Here is a 23725-nt window from a genome sequence, read left to right as displayed (position 1 = left end):
CGCCGTCGTCATTGTGCCATGCTGATAGATGGCTAAAGCTAGGGAGGTCGTGGGCGAGGGGAAATCAGGGGGTAACAAAGGTGAGATCTAATGCTCAGACACAATCACTGGTTAGGTCGTTACGCATGACGGGAACTAGATATACCCCATAGATCGGTACTAGTCTTTCTTAACTTTGAGGATCTTTATGGATGCGCTCACGACAAAAAGAAGAAATAAGTTTTTGATATGGAGGGCTCTAAATGTTAGTGGCAACAGGATCCACCATCACCGATGGTGCTAGGTCCCCCTACCCTCACTCCTCAGTTCAACTTCGACTATGGATACCAGGGTCCTCCCCTACCCTGGGCTTATTCGCAACAGTTCCCCGATCCGTCTTCACAAAAACAACAATGGGTTGGCCTATCGTAGTCGTGGTTTGGTGGCTCGCAACCAGCTCAGGGACAGATGTCGGGTGCTCGGAACTGAGGGGGCGGCTTTATTAATGGGTCGGTCCAAGTAGCTCCTAAAGGTTTGTTCATTTTTTCCTACATTTTCACTTTTTTTATTGTTTTCTCGTTATTTCAAAAAACCTAACCAAAACTTAAAATTTACTTTTTATAAGTAAAAAAATAATTTGTTAAATGTTAACACCGTGTAAAAAAATCATCATAGTTTTTAAATGTTGTTAGCATTAAAAAAATCACCATAGTTTTTAAATGTTGTTAACACCGGTCCAAGTAGCATTTTTGTTTATTTATCCGCCGTCGATGGCGATGATGACGATGGTGGGTTTCCCTCCGCCGCACGATTTTTGTTGGGTGGTTTGGATTGGATATGGAGTGCATAGACTCACTACTACCAACACACAAACATATCCCCTATCATTTCCTTTAAAAAAAATCTCCTATCCCATTGATAAACTTTTTTTAAAACACGATAGAGACACAAGTGCTCATGTGTACACACACATACTCACCCGCTACGAATGCACACCCGTACGCCCTACCCCAATGAGCACCTTCAAAAGACCGAGCCGACATATCATCTTGAGATTTATGAAGTCACCGTAAGCATCTCGTCATCGATGGAAACATCTTCTCTCACTGAACGCATATCGTCAGAAATCCTAAAATTAATACAGAAATAATGCAAGCAACAGGTCTTAAAACCTTGGTGGGCTAGGCATACCACTCTTCCTCAAATCATCCAACCACGGGTTGGTTCGCTAAGTTGAAGGGTTTTAATATTGACAAAGTCACTACACAGACGTCTCATCATCGTCTCTTAATATTCCGCCTTACGAAACATACAAATCGATTTTGAAACCAATATTGCCCAAAGTTCCAAGAAATGCTTATGTATTTTTCGGTCCAAGTTACATTTATTGTGAAGAAATGTAGAAATAGGAGAAACATAGAGGTAGGAATAAGAACATGGTTTAAAGAAACGGGTTCAAAAAGACATTGTTAAAAAAGGACATTAAAGTTGGATAAGAATTGATTTGTAAAGTGGAATACTGGAACACATCATTTTATCATTATTTTATAAATCTAGATGTCTAGAACAATAAAGACACGCAATTTTACTAGACATATTAGATCAAACTTGGAACATATATAGTACAAAATGTAGACATTATAGTGAAAGAGATTTGTCTTCTCAACCGCCGTCGTCGTTGTTGTGCCATGCTGATAGATGGCTAAAGCTAGGGAGGTTGTGGGCGAGGGGAGATCAGGGGTAACAAAGGTGAGATGTAATGTCTAGACACAATCATTGGTTCTAGGTCGTTGCGCATGACGGGAACTAGATATACCCCATAGACCGGTACTAGTCTTTCTTAACTTTGAGGATCCTTATGGATGCGCTCACGACAAAAAGAAGAAATAAGTTTTTGATATGGATAGTCCATCATTCCTATCAAGTCAAGATGTCACAGGAGGGCTCTAAATGTTAGTGGCAACAGGATCCACCATCACCGGTGGTGCTAGGTCCCCCTACCCTCACTCCTCAGTTCAACTTCGACTATGCATACCAGGGTCCTCCCCTACCCTGGGCCTATTTGCAACAGTTCCCCGATCCATCTTCACAAAAATAACAATTGGTTGCCCTATCGTAGTCGTGGTTTGGTGGCTCGCAACCAGCTCAGGGACAGATGTCGGGTGCTCGGAACTGAGGGGACGGCTTTATTAATGGACCGGTCCAAGTAGCTCCTACAGGTTTGTTAATTTTTTCCTACATTTTCACCTTTTTTTTATTGTTTTCTCAATATTTCAAAAAACCTAACCAAAACTTAAAATTTACTTTTTATAAGTAAAAAAACAATTTGGAAAATGTTAACACCGTGTAGAAAATCATCATAGTTTTTAAATGTTGTTAGCATTAAAAAAAGTCGTGACATTTAAAAATATTATCATGCATTTCAAGAAAATATAAATTACATTAAACAAATAATTGATACAATGCCAAAACTATTCTTTTAATTCAAAAATGTTACATAAAATTAAAAAAAAATCACATTATAAGATTTCATGCATTTCATAAATATGTGTGTCTCGTTTGAACGGAAGGACCAAGACTTTCAACCGTGTTACCCCATTCAGTATCTAGACGGACAAAGCAAGAGAAAATCAATTTATGTGTTTGCGTTCAGCAACGGTGAAACCATGTTCAATTCGAGCGGGCTTGAATTCACCCTTATTGCTACTGAAGGACATTCAAATCTGCTGTCAGCGGTAGTTTGAAACAAGTACAGTTTTTGTATTTATTACTCCTCTGTTCCTAAATATTTGTTGTTGGGGATAATTAGATTAGTTCTTTAAGAAAGTATTATGTTTTGTTGAATGAAGAATTGAGAGTTGAATTTGTTTTCCACTGCCACTGATGGGCCGGTCGCCCGGGACGGGTGCAGAATACAGCCCAGCCCGCACAGCGAGACATCCGAAGCAGTGAAGCCCAACGCGCACGCCCACGGCCCACGTCGTCGTCTTCTTCTTCCCGAAGCGAGTCCAACTCCAACCACGCGGCGAGCCGAGCAGAGAAGAAGAAAGGAGAGAGAAAAAAAAACGAGATCCCCGAAACCCTAGCCCGCTTCCCCGTCGCCGTCGCCGGAGCCAGGCCGGGATGGGCGCCGAGGAGGACGCCGCAGCCCGCCGAGAGCGCCTCAAGGCCCTCCGCGCCGCCAAGGAGCTCCTCTCCACGCCCGACGGCTCCTCCCCCGCCCCCGACGCGGACCAGCAGTACGTTCTTCCCTTCCCCTTCCCTCCCTTGTCCCTTCTCCAATTCAAATTCGTGTGCCGTAAGTAGCTGCGACGGCTCCGCCTCTCGGCCTGGTAGTGTATTTGGCTCCGGTGGGAGTGAAGCTGCTTATCCGTTTGTATGTTGGTTCGTATATACGCTAGCTGATTGGAGAGAAGCCCATCGTAGCATAGCCGGGAATGCTCACACTAGGAGCACTCAGTTTGCTCCAACGATCCCTTCTGGATTTTGGTTGCGTTGGTCTGATTCGTCGGTCTTCAACTTTCAGTTCAGATGATTATTATGCTTATTATTGTTCGCGTGCTACCTATTACAGTACTTAATACCAAATCCACAAAGTCTAAGTTAAATAGCATCAGCATTTGATATGATGGGTTGATGCCATGTGTGTCCACTCCACTCACTGTGCGCATAGACATGAGTAACAAGGACCCGAATCCTCAAGCATTTAATATGAAAATAAGTCCAGTTGTCCAAATTCTAAATGTACTGTAAGTGTGAGGTCTCAGTTCTGTGTTGCCAGAGTAAGGTCTTTGTTTCGTGCGTTATATATGATGAAACCATATATAAATGCATGACAAATAGTGCAAAACTAGTCACCATATATCTCATTGTGGGTTCTTGCAGCTCTGCCTGATATTCTTCTCCTACCAATGTCTGGGTTTGAATTGAACAAGAGTGTTATTGTGCTCCTCCTCGGGACGTATTAGCCAGAGGACTGAACCATGAGAACAGTGTATCAACTTAGGAGATGTAAATTATTGTCCGTGTCGGTGAATCTATGCTGAATTTTATGTTCGTGGGCTTCACTAGGAATGGTGAACATGGGACTGCAGAAGAACAGGGGACAGGGCCAGCATTACCAGGTCCTGTGGATGCACCTGAGGATGCTTCCAAGGAGAACGTTAGCCCCACCAAGGAATCTGATGAGGCTGAAGACAATGGGTAAGTAATTGGACAGACAACTTTTACGTACTAGCATTTTTAGTGGCTTCTGTATTTTAAAAATATCTTCTGTGTATAATATTTGGCCGAGTCCCTTTATGTTATTTTAGTTAAATCTCCATTTGCGCCTGAGTGAAAATCTGAATTCGTTCTAGCTGTTACATTCCATTAGCCTTGTCATTCTTGTAAAAGCTTGATTGATTTTATTTACACAGCAATGCCTTGCCATGTATAATGTCACATTATATACAATTAGTTTACTTGTCAGATCGTTGAGATAGCATTTCCCAACTTCTGTTAAGCATTCAATGGATCCTTGGTTATAAATCATAAATGGTTAGTGCTGGCTGTCCTGATTGCTTGCAAGTATATGCAAACCTTTCTTCCGTGGTATACAGTAATTTGTTGAAAAATCCGGCCATCGTGTGAAATGTTTACAAGTTTATGCAAACTTTTCTTCCATGGTGTACGGTAATTTGCTGAATAGTCAGACCCTGTTGTGTGAAATTTTTACGGGATTAATTGATGACATATAGCATACTTGACTCCTCTTTAATTGTGGGTGTATCATTGTTCACTAGTATGCATTTTTTCTGATGCAGGGAGGTACCATTGAAGTTCAGAAACTACCTTCCCCATGATGAGCGCCTTCGAGGTGGTAAGGTGGCTCCGTTGTCTCTCCCCAAGTTTGAAGATCCAATTGCTGCTGATGCCGCTGAGCCAAAGCAGCTCGAGGTAACATTTCCAGATCCATCGAATCCTACCTTCACCATTATGTGACATCTTTCATTGGGCAAACTTACCTAGCATATTTATCTGCAGAACCCGTTCGGTAACATCGCTCCAAAGAACCCGAACTGGGACCTGAAACGAGACGTGCAGAAGAGGATCGACAAGCTGGAGAAGCGGACCCAGAAATCTTTGGCGGAGATTGCATGTGAGTATTAATTGGTACTCCCTCTGTTCCTAAATATAAGTCCTTTTAGAGATTCCACTACAAACTACATACGGATGTGTATAGACATACTACTTTATAGTGTAGATCGTTTTGCTCCGTATGTAGTCCGTAGTGGAATCTCTAAAAGGACTTGTATATTTAGGAACGGAGGAGTAGATGATGACTCATTATTCAGTTGTTTTCAACTGAGTTGCCTGTTGTGCATTGACTTGTTACTCACGTCGAACGACTTTGCCCCTGAGCAGTGGAGCAGCAAAAGGAGAAAGAGGCTCTGGAGGAGGGGAGCGATGCAGCTCAAGAGTGAAGAGTAGTACTGGTGGAGCTCCAAATCTTTGCTTTGCAGCACAGCACAGAAGCAGCTGAAGTCAAACCTTGATGTGTCTGTATTTCACGGTGTGGGCTGATGACTGTAGGTGAACTAATGTAGCGAATGTTGGATGTGTGCTTGCATAATTCATGGATAACATTTTCCATTCTGTATGCAGAATTTTGAATTCTGCCTATGCTTAGTAATCAAGTATTCAAATTAGCCATGACTCATTACAGATGATGAATTTTTCTGGGGTCTCAGTCAGTCCCTAACATATGTAAGTTCCGAAGTTGTGGTTTCAGTATGAAGCGAATCAAGCTCAAGCAATAATGTTGCTTGGGCTGAGAAGAAGAAACCAACATTTGAGATAAGATCACCAACAATAGCTACAGCACTTGTTATTGACAAGCTTCTCCTTTATTTTTTGTTTTATTTTTTCTTGGTTTTGCTCCTTGTTTTTCGTTTTTCATTTCTTTGGTTTTCTTTGTTAGTTTTGGTTTCCATTCTACATTTTTGGTATATGTCAAACATTTTTCTAAAACAAAGTTTAACACTTTTTCAATACAAATTTATCATTTTTATAATATGTTGTCAGCATTTTTTCTATACATGTTTTTCCAACATTTTTCAACTGCTTGATGAACATTTTCAAATACAAGATTAAACATTTTTTGAATACATCATCAACATTTCTTCCTTGGTTCATTTTGTTTCTTTTTGGGTTTTCTTTTCAACACTTTCCAAATACTTGTTCAACAATTTTTAAATACATGTTCAACATTTTTATATACATGATCACATTTTTTCAAATACTTGTTCACCTTTTTTTTAAATAGTGGTTCAACATTTTAAATACTTGTTCAACATTTTTATATACATGATCAAATTTTTTCAAATACTCGTTCACCTTTTTTACTTGTTCAACATTTTAAATACTTGTTCAACATTTCTATATAGATGATCACATGTTTTCAAATACTTGTTCAACATTTTCAAAAACTTCTTCAACATTTTTCAAATGTTTTTTGAAGAGTTTTTTTGTAATATATATTTAAAATATAACAAACAAACAAAACAAAAAAATGAAAACAAGAAACATGATAAGAAAAACAAATTAAAACTGACTGGGCAGCACCACATCAGTAGTCAATGATGGCTGGGACGAGGCAAAAGAGTGGCTCCTCTCTGTCTCTCACTTGCGAGAACCCGAACCCCTTACAAGACAGCAACCGACTTTTCCGCCTTGCCCGTCAGCCTCCGTTCGCTGCACGTACATACATATTCATCAATGTTAACGTCCACAAATGTGGCACGAAGCAACATGGCTTAAATGCCTTTATTACCATGCATTTTGCCACACCAAAAACATATAACATCAGCGGAAATCCTTTTGATTTTTGACATAAAAATATTTGATCTCCTAATAAAAAAAAATCCAATTAAAAATCAATTTTCATCATTAAATCCATCTCGACGAGATCTTCAAAATTAGATCACATATTAATATGTTTCGATAAAAAAAATTTGGCCAAAAGTTGCCATGATGTTTACACAATAGTTGCCACAGTGTTTACACTAAAGTTGTCATGACATGTTCTATCTATTTTTCTTTTAGATTTAAAGCTACCGTTATATTTTCAACTATTTTTTACTGTAATTTTTATTAATTGACAATGTTAATTTTTATTAATTAACCATGACAAATTTAATGCATGGATCATGTCAATTTTTAGCAATCAAATTTAGTTTCTAGATCATGGCAATTTTAGTATTTTGACCATGACAATTCCAGTACTTTGATCATGGAAATTATTTTTTGTATAAACCATGGCAAATTTAAGTGCATGTATCATGACAAATTTAAGTAATTCATCATGTGAGTGTATGTGCGTATGTATAATCGCTTGCGTCTTTACTGTGTTTAAAAAATAATTCACCATGGCAATTTTAGTTTATGGTTCATGGCAAGTATAGTTTCTTAATTCTTCGTTTTATAATATGTCAAAATTACTTTTAAAGGTAGAAAAAAGATTGTTGAAACATATCATGACAACTTCAATGTAAACACCATGACAATTCATGTGCAATAGACATGGCCACTTTTATCCCAAAAAAGTCGTCGAAACATATTGATATGAGAACTAGTTTCGAAGATCTCGTCGCAATGGATTTAATGGTGAAAACAGATCATCAATCAGATTTTTCATTTAAAAGATAAAATATTTTAAAAATTGGAAATCCAAAAAGATTGCCACATGCATGCATGCGGTGAGCGTGATTACAATCTGTGTGTTATAAACGTGTGGACGAATGTTGCTTCCATCATACGTGTGGGTGTTATTAGCGTCCTACATATTTTTATGCCGTTGGCTAGTAGAGGAGCGTGCACACACAAGACACAGCACCGTGTCGCTCTTAGAACACGCATGGGAGTAGCGAGTGAGAAATGATGTTTGCACCGCATTGTTAGTTAGGTGTGTGAATATACGTCGACCGATTTTGAAGTTTGGGGTTAAGTTTTAAACCGTATGATTAGTTTGACAACTTCTCTCTGCTTTTCGATCCACGCCAACACCAGTCAACAGGGTCTGACCTGAACCGTTAATCGATTCTCCTCTACTTTTTTGATCTGTTCATCAAATTGGGGGTTGTGTTTTAAACCGTACAATTAATTTGACAACTTCTCTCTTCTATTTGAGAATAACATTTGCATTAGCTGCACTGAAAAGATTTGCGAGTATTGTACATGCAACGACATGCAACGAATTAAAGTTGATGAATTACTTGTGTGCTTCTCTCTTAATATGAGCAATAACATTTGCATTATCGGCACGAAAAAGATTTACGAGTTACTGAAGAACCAGTTGTACATGAATGAAATAAATTAAATTTGGTGATTTACTTCTGTGTGCTTCCTCTGCTCGAGAGCAAGAAGGACACGACTCGATCTCTCGCAAAAACAAAAGACATGACTCGATCTCTCGCAAAAAAAAAGGACATGATTCGATCTCTCGCAAAATAAAAAAGACACGACTCGATCTTGTATATACTAGGCCCGTTCGATACATGGTGTGTGTACATGCTGTCTTTGTTGTATGCATTCTTCCGGTAACAAATAAACTAGTCAATGTGTACTAGCAAAAAATGCAAAAGACACATAGGCACATTGGTCGTTTAGCACCTTGCTGAAATCCTAACAATCCCAAAGAGACTTCACTGATTGATTACTTCAAGGTCATGCTAGTTTAGTGTATTCTCGGGATTACCTAATCAACATGATATTTGTTAAAGATATATTTGATGTATATGTATTTGATAGTTTGGGATTTGTAATCCGATTTCTACCTTATTTCTAGGAAAGGCTTTCTACCCTTCAAGTCTTGTATCCAATATATATATATATATTCGTCTATGAGGCTCAATACAATATTCATCATATTCCGCATCAATCCCTCTCTCTTCTTTCCAACATGGTATCTGTCGCAAGTTCCTAGACCTAGTCGCCTCCCGCCACTTCTACTCCGCGCTGTGTCTGGGGCGGTCGGCCTCCAATCCTCCATGACCGCCGCTAGGGGCCGTCATGGTCGCCCATGAAGATAATTGGATAGTAAAATTACTTTCACCTTACTACTGGAACATGATGAGATGTGTGGTGCAGGTGGATTCCTGCGTTTTTGTGACGAGGCGTGACTGGTCATCCTTGGCCCTTGCCACACATCCTCAAGACGGGGCGACGGAACCACATATTGTGTATCATTGATCCTCATCTTAGTTATAAAACATTAATGGTTGGGTATTTGATCTGAGATGGTCGATTGACCTATACGTAGTAACCTTTACACAGGTTCAGTTATGGGCACTCGGCATCGTTGTATCAGCTGAAGCTTTTTGGACGTCAGCATTGAAGCGGCATGCGCCCGAGTAGTTCGCGTAAGCATTGATCTTGTATGAGAGGTGCCAGGAATGATCTTGGCCGCCACACAATGTGCAGGAGTGCAAAGGATGATGGGCCGAAGACCCCTGTGCGCATAAGATTTAGTCCGACGAGCTCGTCTCACTGTTGAACCTAGGTAGGGCTACGACGTGTTGATGTCCCGAGGCCGGTCATGACCCTGGAAAGTGTGTCTGGCAAGAGGTTATCAAGCGTGTTGGGAAATGTGGTGCACGTCTGGAGGGATGATTAAACTATTCGAATAGCCGTGTCGACTATAGCAGGACGACTTGGAGTTGTATCCCGATCTAATAAAACTAGAAGTGTGACTTAACTTGAAATGTTGGCTTCGAGATTGCTTTATCGCAGGGAGTCGAGGAAGGATCTCTAGGCGTACTTAATAAATTTGCTGCCACATAATTATTACATATATGTTACTGATCTACACTCTTCTAGCGCTGCAAGATACTAAAGATGCTAATTTTCGATAGGACCAGGCCTTCCCTCTATTCTGACATTTCTACAGTCAGTCCAAAGATATAGCCCCATTCCTTTGATATTGATGCATACTTAGCATAGTTCCGATGTCAGTCTTGCGAGTACTTTGGATGAGTACTCACATTTGCTTTCCTCCCCCTTTTCTTCTTGATGCGATTGCCGCGACCAGATGACGGAGCCCAGGAGATGGCTGATCCCCCCGACGGAGCTTACTACTATGTGGAGGCTGCTGAGTAGTTAGGAGGCTCCTAGGCAGGAGGTCTTGCCTTTTCGATTCGATGTTATGTTTTTGCTAGCCTTCTTAAGGCAAAACTTGTTTACTTATGTCTGTGCTCAGATATTGCTTGCTTCCGCTGACTCGTGTGTATTCAAGCTTATGTATTGGAGCCCTCGATGCCCCTGGCTTGTAATATGAAGCCTGTATGACTTTAATTTGTGTCTAGAGTTGTGTTCTGATATCTTTCTATAAGTCCCTAATCTTGATCGTATACATATACGTGTATGATTAGTGTACGGATTAAGTTGGGGGCATCGCACGTGGTGGCCTGGGTGGTGGAGTGACAGTGAAGGCAATAGAGAAAGAAGGAGAGAAAATGAGGAAGATGGAGTCGTGGGGTCCGAGAAGGTTTTTGGGTGGGCCAAGGGTGTCAGATAGCGATGTTTCTCGTGTCTGGACTCCCGCAAACCTCCCCTACTTTTGTCTCCAGTTTGTGGGAGAAACCGCGTCTGTACCGTCCCACGAACCGATACATGTCCATGTTGGATGGCTCCCACAGTCCAGACATCGCGGTCCGGACAGATGCGTGTGATTTGCTGGCTCGCCTTAAAAATACCCTAAGAGAAGAAATATGGAAGCAAAATGTAGAGAGTGCTAGAAATTATAAAGTCACAAAAAAATTTGTCGTTAATTTGTTATTCTGGTGGACCATCCCTTTATCAATACTAGATAAAAATATGTGGATTGGTCGTCAAACCTCTCATTACATCTTGGAACCATGAGTTTTCTTGCGAGATGCTACGATTTTCAATAATGTTGTATCAAAACTTACCTCAAATTGGAAAAACAATTAACCATAATCTATTGGTGTCATATCATGACATCTTGTCAACTTTCATATATTTTAGGGCATTTTTTTTGAAATTTTAAGACCTTGATTTTCAATATTTACGACCGAGCCATGACACCCTAGGACACATATATGTTTGTTCAAGCAATTCTGTTGATCTTCTCCATGAGCCTGTAGTTTAAATTTGAATTTGTGCTCATTAAATGCTTAAAAGCTCACTTAATGTATAACAAACGTCAAAGGAACCATGCAAAATTCCAAAATTTAACATCACACTTCTCTTGTTGCATGTTGACTATAGAAAAAAGTTTGAAAAGCTAGAAGAGACAGCAATTGTTAGTTCACCGTCAAAATATGCCTCGTTACATCTCGGAACCACAAGTCTTCTTGGAGAATACTCTGGTTTCCAAAGAGTTGGTATCCGAACTTGTCTCAAAATTAGACATAAACTTTACCACAACCTATCGGTAATTGGACATAAACGTTCGCATGCGTCAATAGGATGTGGCTTCGCTGAAGCCTGGCCACCCGACGCCCAGTTTGGGCTGGCCCACGGTCGCTCTGCCTTTTCTTCTTCTTCCTGTTTCTTTCATTACCTTTTCTTTCTTTTTTTGTTTGTACTTTTATTTTCCTTTCTTTTCCATTATTTCTTTTAGCACGTATTATACACAATTTAGTGCATGCTCATATACAAAAATGTTCATGTCTTTTAAGAAAATGTTCGCCCTATATTAAAAAAATGCTTAAGGTATTTTCAAAAATGTTAATTGTTTATTGTAAATTTCTTAAACATATATTCATAAAATGTCCAACGCGTATTCAAATATAGTTCAGCGTACATCACTAAAATGTTCAATGTGTATTTAAATATTTTTTCAATGTATACCACAAAATGCTCAGTGTATTTAAAAATTGTTCAATATATGTTTAAAAATTGTTCATTTGCAATTTTAGTGTTCACTTTTTAAAAGCTTGATCGAATTTCCTAATGTGTTCACGATTCTCAAACATTATTCAATTTTTTGAAGGGAAATTCTTCATAATTTTTCCCAAGAAATGTTGGAATAAATAAAAAGGGATTTTTACATAGTACTTTAGATCAGGCGATGCAAATTATTTCTTAAAGATGGGCGATGCAAATCTAGTACTAGAACTTGTCAGGTTTATTGGTTTGGAAGAGGTATCCATTAGCAAGAGGTCAGGACTTCGAGCTCCCTCTATCGCAATAGCTGTCTATCTTTTTTATCTTTTTTGGTGTGCCCGGATTCGTTAGCTCCAAATGGGTCGGCCCGTTCGTGGTTCTCTTAAGCGAAAGGTCGTCATTTTGATGCTAACGGGCATCGAGCAGGGATTCTCCCCAAAGAGGAAACACGGCGCGAGGAGCCATATCGGATCGGGCGGACGAGGGGATGGGCGTTGCCGCCACCATACCCACCGCAGACCAGCGGTACGCCCCACCCTCTCCTCCGCCCATCCCGCCCCACTCGTTTGCTATTGTTGTGGGCCCGCGGTAGTTATATCCATGGTTTTCAATTTCAGTTTAGACAAAATTTCAGCACCAACCGAAATCACTAAAATTCAGTGATTTCAGTTTGCGTTTCAGCCAAAGAGCCGAAATATTTACTTGAATTTAATTAAAATTTTAAAATTTTAAAATAATTATTTTGATTTTCAGTGTATTACTGAAATTGCTGAAATATTTTGACCGAAACGTAATGTTTTAGTGTCTACTGAAATTAATTAAATTCAGTGAATTTCATTGAAATCGTATTGAAAGTGAAAACCATGGTTATGTCTTCTCGACTAGCTAGTGTACTTTGCTCAAGCAGAAGTGAATCTAGCTAGGTTGGTTGCTTGGTGGTATATACGTGGTATGCACTGGGCAGTAAAATGCCTGATGATTGCAGATGCACTCACCGGTGAACTTGACAGGACTGGGTGTTTAAATGAGCGGCTCTAGCTGGCTGGCTACTTGATTTTACTTTTTCACTCTTGCAAATTCCTAATAGAATTCTAATCCATGGGGCCATCCTCTATGATAAGAGGAGACCCGGTGGAGGGCCGGTTGCTCAACAACAATGAATCTACTTTCTAATCCATGGTGACATCCTTCCTGAGTTGCTTGCGTTTTCAAGGATTCGGATTCCTCGTTGGCACAGAGTCGGTAGCTCAACAGGGCGATGAATCTAGTTTTGTCCATACATGATACATGGAGCTTTATGGACAAAGCAGCGCCCTTTTTATTTCTTCACATTTTATCCTCAAGGATTGATTAGGCTAGTTCGATTCTTCAATCTTTAGCTTTTAAATTGGCTGAATGTTATTCTTAATTACTTATTATTAGTGTACTACTCCTTCATACCAAAATTCAAAATAAAGTTGAAGCTCACTAGGTGAATGTTCACATTAGGTGTAGATTTTATTGAATTCATGCCGCAACCAACTCATCCAAAAGTCCGAACTAATGGAGGGAGGCAGACAATATATTTCAATACTCCTCCTCACCTTTAGGCTATTTTAGTTCTTTGACGTAGGATTGATGTAGGTCACAGAATCTTTTATTTTTAATACTGCGTTGCCAGAGTCTTGAATTCATGCTCCAGCCAACTCATCCAAAAGTCCGAACTGATGGAGGGAGGCAGGCAATATATTTCAACAGATTTCACAATGATCCAAATGGTTGAATATTTGTCTGAAAATAATTCAGGTTCTCTAAATTCAGATGTATAGCTTGGGTAACGGATTATTTGCTACATTAAGGTCATCGTTCGTCGAACATGTATTACTACATTATTAGATGTTAAAGCATCGCGGGTTCGTGGCTATTCTCTATGATGTGCTTTTAAGACAATATCTTTGTTCCGGAAAGCACCGGTGGTAGATGATGATTGGTTCAGTTTGTTTTGAGCACTTTTTACGTGCTTCACATTAGTTACTTGCAGTGTTTTGGTTTTCGGTTTTGTATTTTTCTCGTCCCAGGTTGAGATGGCTGAATTTTGTTCATTTAAAAAAAAGGCTGAAATTTGACCAACATTTGACTGAAATTTGACCAAAATTTGTCAAATTTGACCGAACATCATTCTTTTCGCTCGATTGATATTTCTCGCCCCAGGCTGAGATGGCCGAAATTCGGCCAAAATTCAAAACACTGTTACTCGTGCCGAAGAACTGAGCAGTGGAGCATCAAAAGGAGGAGGCGCCGGAGGGAGTAAAGTGATACCGGTAGCGCTCCGAATCTCTATTTTGCATAGCACAAAGGACGCAGCTGAACTCAAACCTTAATATGTGCAGGCGCACATGCATGATCCATGTTTAACACAGTTCAATTCAATATCCAGAATTTTTAGTTCTGCTGATGGTTAGCAATTAAAAGAATCGTAATTTGTCTCCTTATCCAAAGTTAGCTGGCCATGGACTTGCCATGCTTAATTTGACATTTTCCATTGGATAGATTTGACTAATTTCACTGGAACTAACTCAGTTCCTAACACGCATAAATTTCAAAGTTTGCCTTCGACTGCACATGTGCGGCAACACAATTGAAGCAAATCAAACAGCTAAGATGAGACCACGAAAAATGAAAACAGTTGTACTAGTAATTATAAAGTTCCCCTTTATCGCCAAACTAGACTAAACATTATTAATCTTTTTCCCTTGTAAACTACTACTGAGGATACAATAAATTAATTAACACAAGATCGACAGATGTAGCCAATAAGAAGAAAAAGAAACATGTAGCCCAAGTACGTAAAATGCCTTATTACACGGACAGATTAAGACTGTGGATTCGGTCTTGTTGTAGAAAGACAAATGGAAATACATAGAGACAATTATCAATGACCCTTCAGGACGAAGACGAACTAAGTTGTTCCTCCAGCTTCAGTTTGGGTGCAGAGGGATTGTTTTTGTTTGGGTGCTCCGCAAGCTGGCTCTGAAGGTGCTGCTTCTGTGTTTCGTCATTGGGACCTTCAACTAGCATTATTTCCTTGAGCTTTTTTAGATTCTTTATGCCAGAAAACTCCAATGATGACGCACTGGGGCAGTCAACCTTGAGCAGCTCAAGTTCTTTCATCGTTTTTGGCCCGAAAGTCACCGATAGTTTGATTGAGCTGCAAGCAATCTCGAGGACCTTAACCATTTTGTAGGACTCATCCTCGTTCCCATTCTCAAGCCCACTGAAACGGAGATGACCATCTGCAAGCTGCTTGACACGAAGAATACATAGTTGTGGTAGATCACCAAGGTACCTTATTCCGACATCTGTTAAAGAGGCCATCTCCAACTCCAATTTGGTGAGCTTCCTAAGCCTGTCGCCCCCCCAGTTTGGCAATGCATCAATTCCGTACAACTTAAGGCTCCGTAGTTTTCTACAAGGAAGTGATATCATGTCAGCCAAGCAACCTTGATTTTTATTGTCATTCTGGAGCCGCAGAGATAAGGATTCCAGATTTTCATGATCTTGGATTGCAGAGAAAAACTGCTTGCTGTTCTTCCTGTTGATGCCAGAAACTCCAAGCTTGCGTAACTGTGTGAGCTGCTTGAGGTCTTCCACGGTGGCAGTGGTTCCTGAAGCATTGAGGTCAACAACACCAATCGTGTGCAATGCTGTCACTTTCCCAATCCCTATGGGCACCCCAACACCGGCTCTAGGATAAAAATTGCATTTGCAGAAGTCAGGGAGCCAGCTGCTGCATCTGCTGGATGAAATAGGTTGTTGGAAGTCCATGGTGCCAGCACGAATGTACTGCAGCTTTTGTAACTTGGTAATCTTCTTGGGCAGGGTGGTTATGGAGGTGCCCCTCACATCAAGTGTCTGGAGCTGCCTCAGATGATGCAATGAAGCTGGTAGATTCCTGATCTCACGTTGCCCTCGCAGTGAGAGGAACTTGAGGCGAAGCAGCACCCTCACCATCTTGTTGACATCATCATCCTTCAGTCCTGATGCATTCTCAAGATCAAGGACCCGAAGATGCTCCATACTTTGAGAGATGAGGTATGACTTCCAATCCCCAAAGACGGTCAGTGACCGTAGCCGAGAGAAGTCCATTCTCTCCAACACAATTCTGTCTCTTTTCCATTTATCCAATATGACAAGGTGACGCCCTGTGCGTTGGGTGGTCATCGTAGAACTAGCCCCTAGTTCGAAGCCAAGGTTCTCTTCCATTCGCTTGGAGACGATGTACTCACGAATGAAACCATTGACAGAAATCATCCTTGTGTTGCTCTGTATCTTCTGTGATGCTTGCTGGATTATGCTCAGACTAAGCAGGCTAGAGAACTGCTTCTCCCCATTCTCCTCTGCAGATTCTTCATGGCTGTCCCTACAGTAACCCTCTGCAATCCACCGTCTTATTAATCGCCTCCTTCGGATGGAACTGTTTCGAGGGAAAATGGTAATGTAGAAGATACATGGCTTGAGGGAATCTGGACAAGTACGGAAGTAGCCACGTATCCAGCCAAATAGACCTTGCAGACTGTCAAACTCCCGATTATTCTCCAGATCAAGCATAAATTTATCATTTATAGAACGGGCAGCAGTCTTCCATCCCACTGATTTGTTACCCAATAATCCAGCTAACTCAACTATTACATGGGGAAGTCCACCACATTTGGAAATAAGTTCTCGTAGCTCTATATCATCGGGATCCCCATCAGTCAATAAGGGAGTAGATTGATTTTTACTAGACACCTGGTGTTCAAACAATTTAATAATCAGTTAATATAACGTTAGCATGCTAAACACAAATTACATGCTAATTAAGGACATACGCATGGACACTCATAGTTGTGAATCTAATCGGTAGAAAACTGATGAAATAAAACATAGACAACAGTGAAATCCTTGATTGAAAATTGACAGGAAACAATGTGAATATGGTGGAAGAAAATTAGAAAAAGAAAAGAACAAAAGGTTGAAAAAACATAGAAGAATACACTACTTTTAAAAGGTGTTTAAAACCTACTAACAGAAACAGTGCCTTGTGCCTACAAACTACTGATAGTATTGGAATAGGTAGATGGAGTCCAGCTAAACAGAAGAAAGTAGTTTCTTGTGAGAAAAACGTACACACCTCCTTTTCGAAGAGAGCAAAGGCATCTTCAGCTTGTAGACCTTTGACATTAAACACAAGCTCTCCATTATTTCCCTCGCAATATTTGGCGACGCTTGCTTCTGTTGTAATGACGATGATACCGTTGGTAGAATATCCACATACCAATTCAGCCTGTATCAAGTCCCATTCTTTCGTGGACTGCAGACCGTCAATTACGACCAGGCACCTACCCTGTTCCAAAATCTCACGACACTCTACAATGGGGTTCTTGCTTCCCATTGTATCAATATCATTGTCCTTGTTGGCTTGAAGAGATTCTGAACGAAAATTCAATAATATACTCCGAGAGAAGTCCCGCAAATTGAATGGATAGGATACATCCACCCACGCATACTTGTCAAATATGCAGCGTTCATTTTTCTCACGTAGGCTGCTGTCGCTAAGAATTGTGTCGCATAGCAAGTTTTTCAGGAGAGCTGATTTCCCAACGCCAGCTATCCCCCACACGGACATAACCTGGAAACGTGCCATTTTTGTATATTGACCGAGATCATTTATTTCCGACTCTCGTCCAACAAGGTGATGTTGCATCATCCAGTTTTTAGCTGCTTTCTTTTTATCGTTTATTTCCGACTCTCGTCCAGCAAAGGGATGCTGCATCATCCAGTCTTTAGCTGCTTTCTTTTTATCACCAGTCTTCTGACATTTATCTCCTTCAAACTGAGATCCCTGATAATAAAAGTTGCCGCCGGTAAGTAAAATAAGATTGAGATAGAAAAATAAGCAGGGTGGGATCTATAAATAGGTAAGTATTGCATCTACTTTAATACACCCACACTAATGAAATCAACGGTGAAGATTAAAACATACCCCTTTGAATGTAAGAGCGAGAAGGTCAAACTAAATAGTACTCCTACTAATCAATTTATCCCCCCCCCCCCCCCCCCACCCCCAAAAAAATCCACAACATGCGGGTGACCGTTCATCTCATGTGCACGGCATGCACGACTCGTAGTCCATTCACAACGTGCTCCTCTGCAAGAACGAGGATATTGACCCCTCCGACGCTGGTGGAGAAGACACGCTCTCGCCGGAGCAACACGAGGCCGTGTGGTGCCTCCAACCGACCAATGCTGTCGTGGACCACATGAAGGACTCCATCGAGAACGCTCCTTTCGCGCCACTGCCTCGATTCCAACATCCCGTTCCTCGGCATCTGCAGCGGCTCGCAAGTGCTCAACGTCACCTCCGACGAATGTTCTACCACGACATGGACCACGAGCTCCACCCTGCCGCCATCATGGCCATCTACCACATTGATATCACTAACTAAGATGGGAACCAACACTTGTGTGCGTTTGGTGACACTGGTGCACAGCAGCCGGCGCACGCAGAGTTGCGGGACCTAGAAGTCGGTTGTGACTTCCTGGAGTCAAACACGGAGATGAGCGTACAACCCAAGAATGTGAAGGTTTCCATCCCGATCCGAGTTTCCACATGAGAGGCATGTTTTGGAACAACTGATGTTTTTTAGACTTGACTAAATATAAACACGTCAGTGATTGTGTGAGAGATCACGGGCTCAATTTTGTGGCAATTTTCCGAGACTGGTAAATGTTACTTCCGTGGGCATGTCCTTGATCACCTAACCGGTGATTTTGACTTCACATGGCATAGTCTACCAGCACGTGGAACATCAGGAGGAATCCTTCTTAAATTACAAACCACAACCATGGATTTGTTGGCCTTTTCGACTAGTGAATTTTACGTCAAATTCCACGTACGGAACAGGGTTTATAATTTTACATGGAGCCTTGTCGCGCTCTATGGAGTTGCCCAAGATGAGCATGAATCTTCTTTCTTTAGGGAATTGGTGAATTTGGGCAAGGATAACCCTCATCCTATGCTTATTGAGGGGGACTTTAATATCCTTAGATATTAGGAAGAGAAAAACAATGATAGCTTTGACAGTCACATGCATATTGTGTTCAGTGTTGTGATTAACAGTTTGAATCTTTTGGAAACCAGAATGTCGGTGCGTCAATTTACTTTGGCCAATAACTGACCTGTACCGACATATGAGAAACTTGACAGGGTATTCATGGGTACTGAATGGGAGTTAAAATATCCTTTGATAACTATGCGGACCCTAGAGCGTTGTCTACGAGGTTGTCTCTTGCGTTTTGCTGTTTCCATGTGCTTGATGTTCCGTGTTTTCCGTGCTTCTTTTTTTTCATTGTTACTTTTATGATTTTTGGCGCAGTTTCCCTCATAAACTGGATCAATTTATTTTGGTTTTTGATATAATTTCACTTAAAACTAGACCACTCTCCTGGCATATGGCCACACCGAGTAATATATATTCAGGTGGGTGAATCACCCTAGGTCACCCCTCCCCCCTATGAAAAAATTCCCCATGCTGTGTAGTCCCTCGGTCAGGGAATAAGTGTATATCTAGCTTTTGTTTTAGGTCAAAATTTAAAATTTTGACCAACTTTCTAGAGAAAAATATAGCATTTATGGCACTAGATCCGTTTCAGAATGTACTTTGATAATATACCAATTTGATGTCATATATGTTACTACTATTTCTTATAAAATTGGTAAAAGAATTAAAACTTTCATGTATACTTATTCACGGACGGAGGGAGTACTGGGAATTAGTATTCCTGTACTGACGAGGTCTGGCGGTGCTCTAGGCCTAGTTAGTATGTCATACGTAATAGGTTTCATATGGTTTTCCTTAATTATCTAGGAAACTGTAACTTTTATAAGCATTCTGAGAAACTAATAATAATTATATTGAATGAATCCATGGAAACAGAGGAAAGTAATTTTCTTGTGAGAAAATCAAACAAACCTCCTTATTGAAGAGAACAAAGGTATGATCAGGTTGTACATCTTTGACGTTAAACTCTAGCCCCTTCTTTCCCTGGCAGTATTTGGCGACCCTTTTTTTTGTTGTAATGACGATGATACAGTTATCAGATGATCCAGCTACCAATTCAACCTGTATGGGGTCCCATTCATCCGTGGACTGCAGACCATCAATGACGACGAGGCACCTACCCTGTTGCAGAATCCCACGACACTCTACAATGGGGTTCTTGCTTCCCACTGTATCAATATCATTGTCCTTGTTGGCTTGAAGAGATTGTGAGTGAAAATTCAATAGTAAACTCTCAGAGAAGTCCGTCAAATCGAATGGATATGAAACACCCACCCAGGCATACTTGTCAAATAGGCCAGGCTTATTTTTCTCACGTAGGCTGCAATCCTTAAGAATTGTGTCGCATAGTAAGTTTTTCAGGAGAGTTGACTTCCCAGCTCCAGGTAACCCCCACACGGACATAACTTGGAATGAATAGAAACGCGCCGTTTTTGTATATTGACGGAGTTCATTCATTTCCGACTCCCGTCCAACAAGGGGATGATGCATCATCCAGTCTTCAGCTGCTTTCCTTTTATCACCGGTCTTGTCACCTTTATCTCCTTCAAACTGAGATCCCTGAAAATAAAAAGAGACGCCCGTTGGTACGTAAAATTGAGCTAGAAAAATGAGCAGGGTGGGATATATAATTAGGTAAGTATTGCATCTGATTTAGTACACCCACTCTAATTAAATCAAATCAGCGGTGAAGATTAAAACACGCCCCTTCGGGATGTGAGAGCAGGAAGGTAAAAGTAAAGTGTAGTTCCTCCGATCCGAAATATTTGTATTTTTAAAGATTATACTATGGATTACATATGAAACAAAAAAAGTAAATTTACAATTTAAATTATATCTATATACATGAAATCTTTAAATTATTTATATTTAGAAACCGGTGCTGGAACCTACTCCCTCCGTCCCATAATATAAGGCGTTTTTTACGCTACACTAGAGTAAAAAAAAACGTCTTACATAGTGAGATAGAGGAAGTAGTAGACCTTAATACAGCAACTTCCTTGCGGAATTTATGATATGTTAGGGCTTAATTACCTTCTTAATGAAGGCATAAACGGAGTGGGCGGCCGAGAACTGTTCTAACTCCAAGAGTTGGTAAGGACGTCCGACGCACAAGCTTGCTATCACAAATTGCTGCATGGACACGATGATGCAACTGCCATTCTTCTTGTTGGGAAAAAACGTCCTAATGGCGCGCCATTCTGCCATGCTGGACAGGTCTTCCAAGACGATAAGGTACCTCTTGTTGTTGATTTGCTTCAAGAACTCCTGGATGTGGTCGCCCTTCATGCTCAGCAGCACATCTGAAGCCACGACGACTTCTTCCCCTTGTGGTTCTTGGTACTGAATTTCCCGCTGGCTTGAGTGCAAGCCATGGGAGGTTGCATAGAAGTCAGCAGTCAAGGACTTGACCAGCTCCGCGGGGTTGAAGGGATGCTTCAGCTTCACCCAAGCCCGACAGGTGAATCTAGTGTAAATTTGCTGTTCGTTGTAGGCCTTCCAGATGACAGATGCTATTCTCCCAAGATCACCGCCTGTCCCCCACACGGCAATCACTTGGAGGTCACCGCCACAGTCACTGTCTTCATTCATGACCAACTTGGTAAGGTCACATAGGCCCCGCCTCCTCTTGGCAGCGTCCCTTGCCTCAGCGATCATCTTGGCTGCAGTTGTGTCGACGATGCCGGCGGCAGACGCTGGATGTTGCAGCATCACGACAGACTCGTTGATGTTGCTGTAGCGCCGGTAACAGTTGTTGACGTCTTCCACCCTGCGCTTGAGCTCCTCCAACTCCACAACGGCCTGATCCAGTGGCAGTGGCGGCGCCACGCACGAAGGCAGCAATCGCCGCCACCACTCCGGCGTGTTGTCGAGGTGGACGACGAACTCGACGCAGTCTTCAACATCGTAGGCCAGCTCCCGGACGTGCTTCACCCAGGTCTTCACCATACTGTTTGCGATGCTCTCCTCCTTGGCGACGTCCAGGAAGGACTGCATCATCTCGAACTCGAGAGTGATGGACACAAGGTCACGCTGCGCCTTCTGCCGGAGCTTGGCATCCTCCTCGATAGCCGACTGGACCTTGTTCAGCGCCCCCTCCACCACCGTCTTGGACAAGCCAATCACAAGATCGGCCATGGCTAACTCTCACCTATTACTCTCTCTCTCTCTCTGTGTGTGTGTGCGATCGAGCTAGTGCTTGTGTGTAGTTGTGTTTTAACTAATCGCTAGGAGAGAGATGCCAATAATCGTGAAGGGCACAGCTTGCACAACTAATTAGACATTTTTAAACAGGAGATACCGCCACTTGGCCGGCAAGATCCGTACCCCGCGCATGGGGGACCATATTCTTGGCCCGGTGTTTTGAATTATATTCAAAATCATTTGCATGTAACATTGTAACAGCTATTGCATCATTTCAAGCAAACTTGTGCAAAAAAAGAGGGGGGGTGGGGGGACTACTCTCTCCGATCCATAATAAGTGTCGTGGCTTTAGTTTAATTTTTTCATGACGAACCTTCACGTAAGTCCTTGCCAAGTATCTAATTAATCCATTGAAACAGCTAATTAGTAATTTCTGAACAACACAAGCCATTACGGGAATCATACACAATATGTTGTATGCAGAGCAATTTCGATATCAAAGCTCTCGAAAGATTAATGTGAAGCACAAAGAGCAAAAGTAATACCCATCTCACCATAAAGCAATATGCACAAATGATTTAGATTATATTAGTGGAATGCCCAAGCATGTAAGGCTGGGAATCGTACCTCACTATAAGCAATAGAACACATAAAATAGTGGAATGCAATGTACTACTAGTCTGCAATGGATCATTTCACATAAAATTATTATGAGGGAGCTTATAAATAACTACATGGTTCCCTTTTCATCTACTTCCTTTTTTCCCTTTCTTTCCCATTTTTCGTATGGCTAAAGATACTTCATTATGAGAGTCGTGTGAGCTTTTGTCACATTTTGGGTTGACTTGCTACTCCCTCCGTTCCTAAATATAAGTCTTTTAAACGATTTCACTAATGGACTACATACGGAGTAAAATGAGTGAATCTACGCTCTAAAGTATGTCTATATACATCCGTATGTAGTTCTCTAGTAGAATCTTTAAAAAGACTTATATTATGGAACGGAGGGAGTATTTTTAAAGCACTAAATGACTTTCTAGCTATTAAAAGAAGCTGAGTGCTTTTGAGCTGATATAGGTTTTGTTAGCAAGAAGATGAGCTGATATAGACCCGAAGTAAATTGTATGCCAGTTGTTGACCTCAGATGTCTAATCTAGCTTAGTCCATGGACCGAGAGTGTGGATTACAGGAAAGACGATTAGGCATTTTAACCGAGTTTGATGACCACTTCCATCCTAGCGTGAGCATCATGCGGAAGTTAATTTACTTTTCTTTTCCAGCAATAGCAGCAGCTGCAACAACAACAACAACGCCTTTAGTCCGAAATAAGTTGGGTAGCCTAATGGTGAAACCCATAAAATCTCATGACCAACTAATGGTTCTGGCTGGATAGCAAACTTCTGTGTATCCCTGTCCATGGCTAGTCCTTTGGGATACTTCAATCCTTCAGATCTCTCTTTACGGACTTCTCCCATATCAAGTTTGGTCTACTCAACCTCTTCTGACATTATTGGCACACTTTAGCCGTCCACTGTGCACTGGAGTTTCTGAAGTCCTGCGTTGAATATACCCAAACTATCTCACACGATATTGAACGAGGTTCTCTTCAATCGGTGCTACCCACTCTATCTCGT

At 41.2% G+C, this 23725-nt stretch overlaps 2 protein-coding genes across 2 annotated transcripts; one reads left to right on the top strand and one right to left on the bottom strand.

Moving 5' to 3' along the window:
- The first annotated feature begins 2966 nt into the window (after window positions 1-2966).
- LOC123411357 (coiled-coil domain-containing protein 12) lies at window positions 2967-5669 on the top strand. Its single transcript, XM_045104287.1, has 5 exons — window positions 2967-3218; window positions 4051-4182; window positions 4785-4917; window positions 5005-5119; window positions 5386-5669. The coding sequence occupies exons 1-5, from the start codon at window positions 3103-3105 to the stop codon at window positions 5442-5444; spliced, it is 555 nt and encodes a 184-aa protein (XP_044960222.1). The 5' UTR covers window positions 2967-3102; the 3' UTR covers window positions 5445-5669.
- Window positions 5670-14561: 8892 nt separating this feature from the next.
- Window positions 14562-22159, bottom strand: LOC123413468 (disease resistance protein PIK6-NP-like). Its single transcript, XM_045106406.1, has 4 exons — window positions 20982-22159; window positions 19860-20507; window positions 17018-17728; window positions 14562-16635 (listed from the first exon to the last, which is right to left on the bottom strand). The coding sequence occupies exons 1-4, from the start codon at window positions 22083-22085 to the stop codon at window positions 14791-14793; spliced, it is 4308 nt and encodes a 1435-aa protein (XP_044962341.1). The 5' UTR covers window positions 22086-22159; the 3' UTR covers window positions 14562-14790.
- Between the last annotated feature and the right edge of the window lie 1566 nt (window positions 22160-23725).

The sequence above is a fragment of the Hordeum vulgare genome, chromosome 7H (genome assembly GCF_904849725.1).
Source record: "Hordeum vulgare subsp. vulgare chromosome 7H, MorexV3_pseudomolecules_assembly, whole genome shotgun sequence".
Classification (NCBI taxonomy): Eukaryota; Viridiplantae; Streptophyta; class Magnoliopsida; order Poales; family Poaceae; genus Hordeum; species Hordeum vulgare.
The sequence above is the reverse complement of the archived record's forward strand: the minus strand, read 5'-3'. Positions and strand labels throughout refer to the sequence as shown.